Raw genomic sequence first — 17,445 nt, 5'->3', positions numbered from 1 at the left:
TGAATTATCCAATGACATGGCTAAGCAAGGTTTGCTTGGGGTTTTCTTCATTTGGAGCTCCCTATAGAATCTTCTTGCCCTTCCAGTCCCCTAGTTATTTTGTCAGCTCCGGTACCCATAGAAATTATATTAATCCGCGTTATAAACTCGAGTACGATTTTAGGGGTAGTTGCTTTTATAACTAATTTGCTGAAGCTTGAGAATAGCATATTTGCCAGAAATATTGTTTTTTTAGTCCCAAGAACCTGGAATGCCGAATTACAACCACATCATTTGGAAAATGACAAAAAAATGAATAAATGAAAAAAGTTTTATATAAGGGTTTATGTCTAAATATGGATCTATATTCAATGCATTTTTAATGGCATCGTTATGTATCAAGAAATTGTTGAAAAATGTCCATACTTTTGTGACACACTGTACTATTTTATTACAACTATTAGTTTTGTCTCTTTTTGTGTGTGTGTAATTGCAAACACACGTCAAGTCTGTCTGTCTGCAACATATGTACTTACATATAATTCTTTAATATGCTCCAACATACACCGAGACCCGAGCTATACATTTTGTAGCATGTCGATACGTATGTACACATGCACATAGAGAGGTTTATTTGATTGTTTTGCCATTGTTGTTGTTGTTGTTATAACAAAAAGAACAAGTCAAACCTGTTGGCGTTGGTGTTTTGTGACCTCCACTCGAACGGCGACGACGACAACAAAACGCTGTGAGCACTCCAAAAAAGGCTTGGAAAAAAGTGCTGGTGGTGGCTGTAGTCGTCGTAGTGAGTGATGGTGTTGGTGGTTACTGCTGTTGTTGTTGTTGTTGGCAAATACAGAATATTTTTCTGTTTTATTATTTTTTTTCTATTTCATATCTCGACTTTGGGTTCGGGAAACCAGTGTTAATATTAAGTCGCAACGCAACAACGAACCAAGCGGCATTTTTTTCTATTTTATTGTTTTCTTTCATTTTATATCAGCCGACTCGGGTGTAAAGAGAGAACTGTGAACTTTGCCGCAATTTACTCGAAAAAAAAATTAACAAAACAAAACAAACAACAATAAAAAAAACGAGATATACAAATCCCCAAACAAATTGAAATTGCAACACCAGGCTAGCCGCAACAAAACATCGTCGTCGTCATCATCATCGTCATCATCTGCAAACTATCACGACGCCACCAACAACAACCAAAACAACGAACATCACGTCGTTGGACGACACCATTAACGCATTGCCATCGCCATCATCATGACACGCCTCACGGAAGAGATGGTCATTGCACGATCCAAGCAATCGGATTTAAGCTCTATTAAAAAACTTAATTGTTGGTAAGTTATCAGCTATTCTTTATTGTCATTTATTTCTATTGTTGTTGGGGTTTTGTTGCAATGAATCCGATTACAAATCATTTGTCACAAAGCGAGATTCACTTGGTCACAGTGGTGTTGCAACAAGCCCACCTTTTGTGTGTCCCAACTGCATTATCGTCCATTGTCGGTCTCAGATAGATCACGGCTGGCCGATTTGTTAATGACGTTGATGATCTTTTGTCCCCTGTTTGAAATGCATTTACCGTTGATGCAGTCGTTAACTTCGTTAACGCTTCGTTAAATATTTACTTTTGTTGTTGTCGTTTTTTTGCTTTTGGCGCATATAATTGCATTTGCTTGCAAGACAATAACAACAAAGGAAATTGTAAAGTAAATAACAAAAAACAACAATAAAATAGTTTACATTTTTCCCTTGAGAACAAAGATTAAAGTTCCACCGAAGCTGTTAATTGATTTCCCAGACAAGAAACAGCTGTAAACAGACCTAAGTTGTGGTGGGGAAAAATTGAATTTAAAAAGTGTCATAATTGAATCGAATACTTCGTAAGCTTCAGGTGCTATATTTAGTTAGTATGGTGGAATAGCTGAGGTCTGTTACCTTACGTCAAATACATGGACCTTCACTTAAGTTATTCTAGGTGTCAGTTGAGCGCGCCGAAAAACTGAAAAACTCAGAAAAACCCTCTAGTCTTTTCTATTCATACATCCTCATGTCGATAAGGCCAAGTATAGTGCAAATTCCCATGAATTGACTTCAAAGTTTTTTTTTGCCAACGTGCCGTTTTATCCCGAATATTATGCCTCTATCTTGTGAAAATGTGCTTGCAGAATGAGTTGTTCTGTGATATTTCTAAGCAATACTATTACTTGGGGTGTTCTTCATTTGAGTCTCACCATAGCATATTTGTGTTCTTTCCAGTCCAGTTAGGCTCACTTTCGTCCATGACTTCCGATTCCGTACACATACCAATTTTACTAGTCCAGGCTGGTTATTGTTGTAGCAACCGAAATACGAGAAGGGTGTTGTCCGGTTCTGACTCCTATGTGTTCAAATTCGGGGAGGTTGAAAACTGTATGGGCCTCGGCCATAGAGAATTTAGAGGCTGCTGGTTAGGTTGATTGGATAGTTAAATTGATCTTTCAAGTCCCCTTCTTATTTAAAGGATTGTGTTAGGTCTCTTTCGTTCATGACTCTGGCATTATGTGTTGTACGGAATTCAGGAAGTCTACAACCAATATGGGCCGCGTCCGTAGAGAACTCGGAGACAGGTGAATAGGTTAACTGGCAATTTGCATGGATGCAACGTGTCGTGTGGTCCTGGCCCAGATGATTGGCATGTGTTAGTTATCGTGTCGAGTGAAACTCTGGCGGTTTCTGTTCTAAGACTACTCGTATCTGTCTAGGCAGCTGCTTCTTTTTTGCTCTTGGCAATATTGGATGGCTACCGAGTATAGCATTCGTATTCCTCTGTCTAAGGGACTGCAACTGTATGAATACTATACATGCCGGTCTGATGAGGCTGTAGATTTAGAGGTCCACAATTGAACTTTTCGAATATATCTCTCTAGATCATGAAAATATCTCTCGATATGCCTGGGAGGAAGAAGCCTGCCATAAGGCTAAGTAGTGTTTCCGACGATAGCACCCACTCAGGTACTGCATCGACAACATTGGATTATGCCGATGGGCGGCTATGATCTTCATCTCCTCATGAAGATGGTCTCTTCGTCTGATAAACCTGTACCTTCGGATCTCTCTAGATCATGAATATCTCTCTAAACATGCCCAAGCGGGTCATTTATCGACACCATTTGATTGTGCTATCATCCTCGTTTCTTCTTGAAGATTTCTCTCTGGGCGGCATTCTGGCGGCCTAATTGCTGTCAGACCGGCATATTGTTTTATAGGAGGTATCCCTGTCAGTTTCCCAAGCGCAGCCGGGCAGCGACTTGAGGATCTTGTTTCTACCTCTCAAATTATTTCTAATAGCAATGGCTTTCGCTGACGACTTGAATATTTTGTCGATCGTTACAAGCAATATATTTGGGTTGTTAACAATCGGAATCTGCACTCCATCGATTTTGTAGCGGATATTTTCATATACCTCAGATAGCGGAAACTCTCAAGACGTTTATCCTCCGATATATGTCATAAATAATATGATCCGACGCCATGATCGTACAATCATCCACATACATTAATAACTCTATCCCATCCGTTGCAATATCAGTAATGTATTAGTTGAATATTTCCGGAAATATCACCTCACCTTGGGGATTCTCTGTTTCATCCTACTAGTCTTCTACTTCCTCATATGACTGGGATTCACACATATATTTGATTATCCAGCGTTTCAAACCGGGATGGAGGTTGATTTTCTCTATGTCTTCGTCTACTTTCAAGGCTTCAGGAACTATGTGAGTGGCTAAGGACAAGTTGAGGGCTGGTGTTAAGTACTCCACTTCAGGTTCATCCAGTTACTTAAGAATTCCCATGGAAATTCGGTCCGGTCCTAACGCTTTGGATTTGGATTTCCATAGTTCCGTGTAGATTCGTTGATGGATGACAAATTGAGAAAAAATTAAAAAATGTTGATTTTAAATAATTTCTATTTAGTAAAATATTCCGAAGTTACAGAATTCAATTGCAGGACGATAATTACGAACATATAGTTCCCACTGACTTAGTTTCCACCGGAATTATCCAACTCTAAAGAAGCATGTCCCATCAAATAAGCGAGTATGCACTCTCTGCTGGAATTATTTCTCTAGGCATAAATTTTCGACATACGTCATACTACATACGACCTTCTCTTTTTCACACTTTCACACCAAAGTGACTCCAATGAGGGATTTCCGTGCAACGAATTAGTTAATTATAACCATAGACTCTAAATATTTCATCATGAAACTGAGTCATCTTATATTCTCGGGAATTATAAACCCCAATTAAACACCTCTAAAATATGGCCAGTGTTAAGAAATGTTTTCTAATTAATTTAATACCCAATTTTTATTTAAGATCTGTTAATTAATCAATCAATTATTACCTCATATTTTTTTGAAATTTAATTTTTGTTTTCAATTCGTCGTTTCATTTTTATTTATTTATTTGTATTTAGGTCCAAATTTGGTATGATTATCACGTTCGGCCGGTTACGTACGCTTATGTCTACAAACACCACAGTCGGATGTGTGGTTGTTTGTTTGGTGTGTACCTAGATTTTCGATTTCATTGATATCTACCTTCCGTAAATTTCAGTGAACGTGTTTTTATTTATTATTAGTATATTTTATGATACGCTATGGGCTGGTGATAAGACGGTGTTTTCCGTAATTAATTCTATTAAATGCAATAAACATATTAGTCATAGACTTGGGAGAGAGATCTGAAAAAAGTCTAACCTGGATGCAGTTGCTTTCCAATACAAACAAGGAAATAAAACACAGCACTAGGTGTATCAATCCAATAATATGGATCAGGTGCTACTCTACGTGGTAGCTACAGACCAATTTCAAAACTATCGCCTATGAGAAATTGCTGGGTAATTTCATTCTGTGACGTATTAAACGGATCATTGAAGAAAGCTGAATTTGTAGTGTCTGTCAGCTTGGATTTCGAATACTTGCAAAGCCAAAATCGTTCATACAATATGACAGCAAAGCTTTTTTTGAAACTTGTCACGTGGTGGAAGTTTCCTCAAGAATAGAATGAGAGTTGAAGACAAAGTGTCTGACAAGTTAGGGCAGAATGGGTGTCTCAGAGATCGGTACTGAGACCGGTAATATAAAACCTATTCATATGTGACACACCAAGCCACCTGAAGGAGGATTTCTGTTAACAAAGTTTTTTTTATGTTGTTGGGATTATTCTGCACGATAAATTCGACTTCTGTCGCCATGTGGATTATGTGCTGTTGCTGATTCTATGATTCAGTAGAACCTAATGTTGGTTTTTTTTATAGAAGAATCTCACAGTCTAATATCTGAGGTAGTTACAAAAGTTAGATTTTTTTCAAAGAAAAAAATATCTCAGCGATTACTGAGGTTCGAATTTCTTAATATAGAGATTCGATTTTTTTCTTTAGGAAAAAACTCGATATGGAGGAACAGAAGTTTACATTTTTTCTTTTGCAACACAATCTCATCTCGAACTGAGGTTCAATTATTTTTTTAAAGGAAAAAAATCCTAAGTTGGAAGAATAGAGGTTGTATTATTTTCTATAAAAAATATTTGACTAGGAATTGAGGTTAGATTTTTTTCTGTAGAAAAACACTCAGTGTGAATTGAGACTCGAAATGAGGAAACAAATCTTCAGTTGGTACTGAGTATCGAAATTTTTTCTCTAGAAAAAGATCCTCAGTTGGTAACTGAAGTTCGTAGTTTTTCTATAGAAAAAAATCCTCCGCTGTACATATGGTCTATTTTTTCTCTATAGAAAAATCATCAGTGATGTTCGAATATTTTTCTAAAGAAAAAAATTTCTGTGGTAATTGAGGGAATTAATTTTTATCGGTAGAAAAAATCTTCGGTGGAATCTTAGATTCAAAAAAAAAATCCTCAGTTGGAAGTGAATTTCGAATTTTTATTCGATTTCGATTTTTTTCTTATATAGCAATATTTTTTTATAGGAATATTTTTTCTTTGTTGGAATTGAGGGACAAATTTTCTTATAAGAAAACTCCGTGGCAAAGCACCAAGAATTGATGTTCGAATTTTTTCTATAAAAATCCTCAGAGTGTCGACGTTCGATTTTTTTTCTATTGGAAAATTTCTTCGTTTTTCCTCAGTCAGAACTGATATTTTAATTTTCTTATAGAATTTTTTTTTATAAAAATCCTCAGTGAGTTTCGAGGTATGATTTTTTTCCATAAGAAAATTTCCTCGATTTTTTTATGAAAATAACTGTTGTTCTGTTTTTTTTATAGGAAAAATCCTCAGTGGGAACCTGAGAGTCTAATTTTTTCAATTGGGAACAATTAATTATAAGTTGGATTTTACAGCCAACTTTTTCCTACAGAAAAAACTTCGGAGGGAACTGATGTCAAATTTAAAAAAATATGAGTTTCGAATTTTTTCTACAAAAAATCCTCAGTCTGTATTGAGATTCAAATTCTATTAAAAAAATTCCTCATTAGGAATTTAATTTGGATTTAAGTGTCAATTTTTTTTATGGGAAAAACTCCGGAGGAACTGATGCCAATTTAAAAAAAAGAGTTTCAATTGTTTTCTATAAAAAACCTCAGTCAGTATTGAGATTTGAATTATTTCTATAAATCCATCTTAGGAACTATTATTTACTATATAGAAAATTCACAGTAAGCACCAAGGTTTCTATATTTTCTAAAGGCACAAAAATCCTCAATGGAAAGAAAAATTTTCGATTTTTTATTGGTTTAATGGTTTTTTATTAAAAAAAAAGTTCCAAAAAATCTTCCAAACCTATTGCCCTAACAAGTTGAGTGTGCTTTGGATTTTTCTCATTCTTCTGTAAGTGGTGCAATGGCAATTTGTTGAGGCATCTGTTATTCAAATTTTGTATCAAGCCCTGGTGCTCTAGATTTCACAACAACAACAGCAAGAAAAAAATATTTTTTTATCTAAACCAAAAAATTAGAAGAGTGAAAGGCCTTCTTCTTTTGTTTTTTGAGTTATTTTGGTTTAGTTTTTTTTTTTTTGTTAAAATTCAGGTCGTCCATAGACACGAATGGTGTCTGTCTGTCTTTCATTTTATCATCGTGATTATTATGGACAATAGTTACGTACTTACGCACACACCCTACAAATAATGTAGGTTTAGGTTTTCTGTTTTTTTAGGTTTTTTCTTCTTCTTCTCGTGAGGACAAGTTAACGACAAACACGACATGTTTTTGTTAGTTCGAGCGCTTTAATATCACAACAACGTTATTTAGTTACATTAATTTTATTTTATTCGGCCTTTTTCTTGCTGTTGTTGTGTTTTAGTTTTTCTTATTTTTTGTTTCCACTTTGACTTGGGAGAACATCATAAATTTCATGATGTTTTAGTCAAAGGTTGGCTGAGCGGAGGGGCGAACGAGTGAGTGTGTCATGCTTGGAGAAGCGAGGTTAAGTGGCAAAAAGTCTTGGCCTAACCAACCAGTCAGCCAGCCAGCAGTCACCGTCAGTCATCCAGCCAACCATGAAATATGATGTATTTCCATTTCCATTGCATTACACACATTTCGACGTCATACGTACGTACATACCGATATTTGGAAATGTATTCTGGTTGTTATTATTCCCGCTTGTCATTTCTGCAAAAAACATTTTGTCGGCACAAAGACGTTATGAGAATTGTTTGGGAGAAAATACACCCCGCGAACATTTGAAATTAATTTTGTTGTATTTTTTTTACTGCAATTCCTAAGATATTTGAGGGAGGAGAGAGAGGGGAGGGCAGCTTCAAATTGTAATTACATGAAATGATAAATGTTTTACGCAACATTAGCCAAGGACTGTTATTATATAATATGATGAGAAGTGTAATGTTGTCAGGTTCAATTTTTACAGGGGGGATATCGGCACTTGAGACTGTAGGTTTAAATAGAGTTAATTCTCAGCAACAAACCACATTTTAATTTTTACTGAAGCATCTGATGGGACATATAAAACACCATGAAATTTAGGTTGCATTTTATTTTTTGAGAACAAATTCGGAGGTTTTTTATAGGAAAAAAATCTCAGTGGGAATTGAGGTTCAAATAATTGATATATGAAAAAAATATTTGGCAATGAGTTTTGCTCTTTGTCTATAGAGTTTTAGGTACTACTTCGTTTGAATATCGGTCAAAGACCAAAAAAAAGTCCTCAGTGAACAAACACACAGAGAGACGGATTTTTGAACATTTTATAAAAAAATCAAACCACATATAATTTGATCTTAAGGGGACTTTGAAATTTTGGCATTTTTCTCTGTGAGTGTATAGCTATCGTATGAACTAGGATAAAGCCAATCGGTGAAGATCTTCCTTAAACAAGTTAGAATTTATATAGGAAAAAAATTCTCAGTGGAAACTAAGGATCGACTTTTTTCTATAGCAAAAAAAAAATCTTAGTGGTGAATCAATCGAATTGTCCCTTGAATAAAAAAAGCCTCAGTGTGGACTAGGAGTCGATTTTTTTCTATAGGAAAAAAATCCTCAGTAGTTAGAGAATAAATATCGTCAGAGGTAACTTTTTTCCAGGGTGCGGCGAACGATTAAAATGCGCTCTTTCTTACGAATGCTCACGGCGAGAATTTCTTTTTTTTCCAATTTATCGCGAATGGCAAAGTTACAATGAACAAGCAATCTCTCGCGAATGTTCGCATTGTACGAATAATTCATAAACGATAAAATTTCACTGCAAGCGTCGTCGAATCGATCTTTCGCGAGCATTAGTTTCTGAAGAGCATTCATTTAAAAAAAAGTACAAAAAAATAATGTTCGCGAATGCTCGCGACCGCTGCTAAAAACAAACAAAAATATCATAATAAACTAGGCTACACAGAGAATGAATGTGTGTGTAGAAGTTTGCGCTTTCGCTAATGCTCGTTTTCATTCGTTACCGAATATCAGAAAGAATTGCAATCACCAAATGAAATGAACGATAGTTCAACGTTTGTTGTGTGTGTGTGTGCGAACATTCGTTTAGCGATCGACTTTCACTGCAAGCGTCGTCGAATCGATCTTTCGCGAGCATTCGTTTCTGAAGAGCATTCTTTAATAAAAATACTAAAAAATAAAGTTCGCGAATGCTCGCGATCTCTGTCAAAAACAAACAAAAGTATCATAAAAAAGTAGGCTACACAGAGAATAAATGTGTGTAGAAGTTTGAGCATTCGCGAATGCCCGTTTTCATTCATGAACGAATGTCAGAAAGAATTTCAATCACCAAATGAAATGAACGATCGTTCATCGTTTGTTGTGTGTGTGCGAACATTCGTTTGGTAAAGAATTTATCATGATAAATTCATTCGTAAAATGAGTCCAAACGAAAATGGCGTATTTTAAATCATGAATCCTACAGGCAAAACCCCTTAGGGCGTATCGGCCTAGGATAATCAAAACATATATAGTGATCGGGACCTTTAAGTTGTCACAAAATAGTTTCTAAGTCCTTGAATGCATTTCTGTCGACCATTTCTTAATAAGGATTTGCCAGGTTAGGTTGAATCTGTCTAGGACCATCAATATATATATATATATATATATATATAACATGGTCGGGATCTTTATATGGAAAATTGGTCATATTTTTTGAGTCCTTCTTTCTATCTCCATGCATTGGCATTTTGGGGGTCCTGGTCCATTTATTTCATTTTATTTTTTGTCCTGACAGAAATTAAACATAACATAGTTACAATACATATAATAGTCCCGGTAGATTTTATGTATTTAAAATACACAAAATACTTGGTTGTTACCACAAAATTTTGAAGTGCAATATGTCCGAAATCGATTTTCGCATTCATTGTGTATTCATATAAAAAATTGAATTTTTACGACAAATATTTTGAAGTGCAATATGAATCCGAATATCGATTTGCAACAGGTCGGACAAAATCGAAAGATCGAAAAGTCGATTTCTTAGACAAAGGCAACAATCGAAAAGTTTTAAAATCGACTTTTACGCCCGACTACGTTATTCTAGTTTTAAATAGGGATAAGTAAATCGGTTTTCGACTAATCGATTAATCTACATTTTGTGTTGAAAAATCTTAAATTCGAAATCGACTTTTGATCTTTGAGGACGTTTTCGATTTTCTTCATAAATACCTGGTTGTTACCACAAAAGCCGAAATTGTCCTAAAATTACGCATTCCAGGACTTCATTTTATCTGTTGACAACAATTCATATAACAAATCAAATTTTTAGTCGAGTTTGCTTTAGTCGGTAAAAGGCGAATATCGATTTTGAATAGGTCTGACAAAATCGAAAGATCGAAAAGTCGATTCTTTGGTCAAAGACAAAAATCGAAAAGTCTAAAAACCGAATTTTTTCGACGAAGGCAAACATTGAAAAGTCGACTTTTTTAGGTTTTCTGATTGTTCAGCTCATGGTGGGAGATATAAAAACTTTGGTCCGGCCGAACTTAACGACATTTTTACTTGTTAGTTATTTTATTTATGAATTTTGTTTTTCAAAATTTATGTGTCGCTGTCATTGTACGCATGTGTGTAGTTGTATAGTGTATCATTATTATTTTTAATTATTACAACGACCAAAAATTTATTTGACTTGTTTTTGTTTTTTTTTGTGTTTTTGCAGGGGAAGTGATCTCAGTGATGTATCCATAATAAAACGTATGCGTGGTGTTGAAGTGTTGGCGTTAAGGTAAGTTTTTTTTTTACTTTTTGTAGATTTTGTTGTCTCTTGTTTTTTTTATTTCTAATTTATTGTCTAAACAAATTGTTGTGATTATTACGTTGATGGCGTTACGTATGTCTTAGAAAATGAACAGACTTTTTTTTAATTTTTTATTACGATTGTGTGGTGGGCGTATGAGTACTAATAATAAAAAAACAACTACTACACCACACCATATATGGCGGAACACCATTAAAAAGTCATTTCGCTTTTTATTATTTGCTGGGTGTTTTATTAAAAAAACTGGTATTTAATTAGTTGAAATTTTTTTCTCATAATAGACTTACATGGGCAAGATTTTTTGTATTTTTTTTTTAATTTTTATTTGTAGACATTTTTAAAAATTAATAAAATAGTGCCTCAAGCAAACCTCCTAGTTTCCTACATGAATACCTTCTAATCCCACATATGAAAACGCCCTGACCTTGCACAAGATCAGGTGATCTGATCTTCTCTAAGAAAACCTATTGGTTTTCAATAAGAATATCCCTTGGAAATATTTATGAAGATTTGCTGGGCTTTTATTCGAAGTTCTCCTAATCCTCTATAAGAATATCTACTGGTTCTCTTATAAGAATTCATTTTCATTGTTTATTTGTATTTTTGATTGATGTTCTAAATTTTTATTCCCATTACCTTAATTAATACCCCATTTACCTTGAGAAGGTCAACAACACCTCCATGTTTTGCCTAATTTTGTTTTTGTTGTTGTTAGTGGCCTAACTACTTTAAAGAAATATCCGCTATCATGACTATTTTTTGTGTATTTGGGTTCTTTAAACTTGTTAGGCTTCAGTTAAATATTTCGTCGAAAGAAGGTCATCGATGATTGGCGGCAATGTCTGCTGTTTATCCAACAACTTAGCTGAGATAGTTCGGCAAATAGCAACAGGTTAGCGGATTAGTTTCTGCTGTCGTTTTTTCTATTCTGCTGCTCAATTCAATTCATTGAAATCTAAGAGGAGGCTATAAATGGAAATACGATATATAAGTTAAACAAAAAACACCACTAGACAGTGGTGGAGGGTGGACAGGTTTGGAGGGGAAGTGTTGTTATCACATTAATAAAAATAAGCAAATAAATAAAAATACAAAATAATACGACACCGTTCAGTTTAAATAGCTCAAAGGCGTATTTAAATGGCGTTTGTTTTCAGTGTGTTTTTGTTTTTTTGCGTAGCTATCTATGGACGTGTGTTCGTCGTCCGTCGTTGCTTTGTTTATAAATTATTAAAGATTATGAATGGAGGCAAGCTATCTTTGTCTAAGATTTGTGGACATATAAAAATATATATGAGCTATGAGATACCTCATATATATTCCAGTGATGTCATCTGCTGCGACTAACTGACTGTCAGCTGCTGCATGTGAGCTCTGAACCTGTTTGCTGTCAAGTAAATAAACGCATAAGTCATGTGCTGTATAGGTAATGTGTGTTTTTTGTTGTTTGTTTTTTCTCATCACGATAATTATGACACTACTAACACACATACATAAATAGAATGATTTACTAGTTCAATGGGGAGGGAAAATGAAATGTGCAGATTTGCCTGTGTGATTTTTCCCAGACAGAATGCCTCCAGGAAAAACAAATATTGCAATAAGAAGAAGAGAATTTCTTTATAGCCTCCACTATAATGTAAGGAGAGTATTTTCATTCCATTTGATATCTTGAAATATTCAGTATTATTATTATTGAAAACTTGTATATATTTGTCCCCATATAACAATACCCTCAATTTCCTGTATTCCGAGGATTTCAGACACTTTATTAACCCTACGGTCAATAACCAAACAAAGTATACGTAGATCAATGACCGTGGTATATTTGTACCCATCCAAATATAACGCTGTAATTCATTTAAATATTGGACATTCATGCGGTTTTTATACCCTTTATATTATCTCTTTGTGTATATCAAGATAGACCCATGGTCCTTTGAGTATATGCATAGAATCACTTTCGGAGTCGATTTATGCATGTCCGTCCATGTATTTTTGTAGAATTTATAATTCGATTTGGATGAAATTTGGCACAGCTCACTTATTTGGCCCAAGGACGAACCCTATTGAAATTGGAGAAAATCGGTTCAGATTTAGAAATAGCTTTCATATATATTTTCGTTCGATTTAATGTAAATGGAACACCATACTGCCAATATTTGTCCGATTGAGAGAAAATTTTGCACATAGTACTGAATTAGGTTCTGATTGATTTATGCGAAGTTTTGTTGGAACTAGTTCAGATTTAGATATAGCTCTCATATATAGTATGTAAATAGAGCTCCATACCGTCAATGTTTGTCCGATTGATACATAATTTGGCATAGCATATTTTCCTACCAATATTGGTCCACTTTTAAGGGGGGTCTACCCTTAAAAGTGGACCAATAAAGAGGTACTTCCCAACTTTCGGTATTTTGCCAAGTTTTTTAAACATTTCGGGACGTATTTTAGTATTTTGGATTTTTACTATGTCGAAAATTGCATTCCCAAAAACTCAATTTTTCGGTATTTTGGTGATTAACAAAAATTATCAATATGATATACCCCCATATGGCAATACCTCTATTTTTGAGTATTCTAAGGATTTCAGACAGGGTTTTCAAAAGCATGGACTTTATTTTGCTATTTTTGGTTGTCATTGATTGAAAAATCGTTCTACCAAAAATTGTAAATATCGGTCGATTTTTGACCCATCCCGTTTAAATGTATTTCCAACAGAAGTTACCGTTTTAGCATTACGAAGTGGCTGTAATTTAGCATTCCGGGATCTTGCTTTTTACAGAACATTTTCTATATAAGTCCACGTGTCTCCATAGTCCCACATTTTCGGCATGTTGAAATTTTTATGATACGGCAAAAATGTGCCTTTTCGAAATATTGGTTTAAGGCAGGATAACTCTCGAATGAATATTTCTTCCAAAATTAGTTTAAGTTCGAAGATGGGAAATATCGGTCCACTCTTTTTGGTTCATCCCCCACAAAATGATCAAAATTGTGGCAAAAATTAATTTTATAATATCATGCGAACGGACTATCCGACTTGAACCAAACTTTGTCCCAGCTATTATCTTTACTAAGCCTATATCAAGTCCGAAGATGAGACCAATTGGTCCACTCCTTCTGGTTCCTCCTCCACAAATGTTCAAAAATTTCAATATTTACAAGTCCAATATAAGGCGAATGAAATGTCCGAGGGTTTTAAAAATCCAAACGGCCTATCGATAAACATGGCAATATTTAAGATAATGTTTGAACTTTTACCCATACATTGGTTCTACTTTTAGAATTTTTGGCATTTGGAATTTGGTTTCCCGATTTTAAAGGTTTTTTACCAACCGAAATGGTCTTTAATTACGCATTCCTAGTTTTTTGCAGGTTGACATACATCTATGCAAAAAATTATCAAAATAGGTCGATTTCCCATTCCGGGTTCTTGGAGGAGGGGAGCCATATTTTTCACATAATTTTTGATGGAGGTCTATATTTTGACTTAATTCCGGTTTAAAGGTCCCGCCTCATAGTCTGTACTCAATTGAAATATTTCAACAAAGTGACAGTAAATGGACATTCTGGGTCTTTGAAGGGCGAAACAAATATTTGTAGATCATTTTCGTAATAGGTCCATGTTTTGAAATATTTCCTTAATAAAGGTCCCACCTCATTTTCGATATTAGCCAGATTTTCATACCAAAGGTAATCCGGGCTTTTGGACACGAATATTCACTTGTGCAGAAAATTAACAATATAGGTCTATGTTTCTTCACAGCTTAAATATAAAAGTAATGCTCTATTTTCAGTATTTTTAAGGTTTATGCATCGAAGTGGTAGTAAGTTGGTATTCCGGGCTTTTGGAGTGTGAAAAACATTCATGTAAACAACTTTCGATTTTTAATATGTGTAAGGTTTTAGCTGACTTTCCCCACTGACGGTGATGTAATTTTGCATTTCGGGTTCTCGTCGAGTGCATCTTTGCAGACAATTTACGATGTAGGTCCATGTTTTGACATGGTCCTCACAAAAAAAAGAACCCGATTTCTGTGTTTTGGAGGGGTTTCCATCGAATTGACTGTACTTTGGCATTCCAGATTCCTGGTGAATATAAAACTTCTTCCCAAAAAATGCAATATATGATGCAATTCATCATACAATGGTTCGGAGCCTAGTTTTCCAAACCGAATATCTATAATTTGGCATGTAAATAAACAAGCTATTAGTAGACGATTTACAGTGCAAAGTCCCCTCTACAAAAGTTCTGGTCATTGAAATTTGGAATACACCCTACATGGTGGAGAGTTAAAAAAATCGGATCGGTCGAACTTAAAGAAGTTGTTTCTTGTTTTATTTAAAATATTTTTCCTTTCTAATGAAATTTAAATATTAATATAAAGAATAAACCCTCCTCAACAAGTGTTTTATGGTTATTCATCCTACACATGTTTTTGTTATTTTATTTGTTGGGCATTTCAAGGTGTTCCCATTTTCCCCATATTATTTTGTAACAAAACAATTGATCTCAATACCGATGAATGATACAATTTTTTGAAGTGGTTACTGTTGATGGGGCTTCTGTTTTATGGTAGGTACTACACTGACATACATACAACCAGTGTCTTGGGGTGGAACGAGGGAAATTCAAAATTTTTTAAAATATATAACAATTACAGTCAGAATCGCTTATAACGAATTTGGTCTCTGTAAGCGATAAGTCTTTATAAACGATACAGTAGATAACAGATATAAGCACATCTCATATAAGAAAAAAACGCATATAAGAAAGAAATCTCCGGCTTTTTTTGAGTTTCTTATATCCGATATCTACTGTATCAAAATAACGGGCATGACGTTTATCGGGAATTTTGGATATTTTCTTATAAACGTTATAAATATTAAATTAGATAAAAACAATATTTGTTGAGAATTATTGCTCGAAAAATGATGATTTTTATACCCTACACAACTATGTTGTCAGGGTATTATAGCTTTGTGCAGCCCCAAAAGTTTGTAACGCCGCGAAATATTGGTCCTAGACCCACCTTTAAGTATACCGATCGTCATATTTCGACTAGCTGAGTCGATCTAGACATGTGTGTCCGTCCGTCCATTATAATTTGTAAACACGATACAGGCCACAGTTATGGAGGATGGGTTTGCATGTAGGATGGGTTCTGGCCAATGAAGACCCCTATTGTTTTTGGGAAAGATCGGTTAATATTTAGGGGATGAAATAGACCAAATACTAAATTTTTGTCGGTTTTTCTGGTCGCTCCAGAGGCCGCAATAATGGCTCGAACATCTTGAAATTTTGCATGGAGAAGGGGATCGGGCCAAATAATAAGCATGCATGTTTTGATAAAGATCGGTCAATATTTAGCGGGTCAAATGGACCCTGACTTTTGTGTGAAAAATTACAAAATTTGTATTCTATAGCGTATATATTTGTTCCTGATGGACATAGACCCGAGAATTTTATATCCAAGAGGAGTGGTTGACCTTTAAATTAATACCAATTATATTGTTGTATGGGCTCGGATGTGGGAGTTACACCCAAATATTTACAGGTATCTCCGTATACGTATATTATTTAGTAACCCATTACCATACTGGAGGGCGGAAATATAGTGCTGATCGCTTTGAAATGTTCCATGAGCTTCCAGTTATGGTCAAGGACAACGCCTATAATTTTCGGTGATGATCAGATAATAATTTTGGAATGAAGTGGACCGAAAACTTAATTTTTTGTGTTATTTTCGAGTCGATCTATAGACCACAAATGAAAGCCGAAGGAATCTGGAATCTGGACAATAGCTATACTGAATACTCGAAATATTCGGAAAATATATCACTGTGAGGTGCAGTTTACCTCTAATCGGGTAAGAGGGGGAAAATATCACGAAATATTGCCCAGGCTCGGAATAAACATCCGCAAAAAATTTGAGTTCCGTGGTAGTTGTGTAGGGTATCGTATGGTCGGCTCCGTCCGACTATACTGCTCCGCTCACTGGTTTAAATTTAAATTCTATATTGAAAAAAAACTAAAAAATCTTAATTGTTATTAGTTAAAATTCACCACTATAATCCTTATAGTCCCCAAAAAAGATTAATTTATGATGATTTATTTTATTTTGTATTACTTTAAAAATATGTTGCAAAATATCTCAATATTGTCTTGCTTAAATCCTTCATTGAAAAAAAAAAAATCATATAAAATTCTCTTAAAAAATTTTATTAATTAAAATTCACCACCATAAACATTTGTGGTTCTGGATACTAAATTGTCTCGGAGTCGCGATAATGGGCATGTAATAATTTTTATTTAATATATATATTTTTTTTAATTCTAATGTTTTTGGATTTTTTTTACATCATGATTTTATAAATAAATATTAGTCAACTCCCCTTTTTTCATTTTTATATTTTTTCCATTCCCAAAAACTAGATTCATGAAATTCCCATTAAATATTAATAGAATTTTGTCTGTGGGAAAACTTCCCAATAATAATAATTTTGGCACCCCCTCCCTAATACCCAAAAAAAACAAACAAGCCACCATACACCAATTGAATTTAAATGATGTTTGTGCGGTTGTTGTTGTTGATGGCATTTACATGTGTATGTGTGTATCTTCAAGTGTTCATTTTTTATTTACTGGAACAAAATATTTTACAATGTTTTTTTTTCGTTATGGTCAAGGTCGTCGCTGTTACTTCTTTGCGACTCACTTTGGCGTTAGGT

At 34.6% G+C, this 17,445-nt stretch overlaps 1 protein-coding gene across 5 annotated transcripts in view; it reads left to right on the top strand.

The window, feature by feature from the left end:
* Window positions 1-1,190: 1,190 nt before the first annotated feature.
* The window catches only part of LOC133334648 (putative uncharacterized protein DDB_G0291608), a 323,326-nt gene continuing 307,071 nt past the window's right edge, over window positions 1,191-17,445 (top strand). For all 5 annotated transcript variants that reach the window (XM_061542970.1, XM_061542967.1, XM_061542971.1 and 2 more), the window contains exons 1-2: window positions 1,191-1,334; window positions 10,609-10,674. In XM_061542970.1, the coding sequence (XP_061398954.1) occupies window positions 1,255-1,334; window positions 10,609-10,674 (146 nt within the window). In that variant the 5' untranslated portion in view covers window positions 1,191-1,254. The remainder of the gene's footprint in view (window positions 1,335-10,608; window positions 10,675-17,445) is intronic.

This window comes from Musca vetustissima, unplaced genomic scaffold (assembly GCF_032173495.1).
Source record: "Musca vetustissima isolate MV318-11 ecotype Yass unplaced genomic scaffold, APGP_CSIRO_Mvet_v1 utg2180, whole genome shotgun sequence".
Taxonomy (NCBI): Eukaryota; Metazoa; Arthropoda; class Insecta; order Diptera; family Muscidae; genus Musca; species Musca vetustissima.
This window is presented reverse-complemented; position numbering and strand designations above follow the sequence as displayed.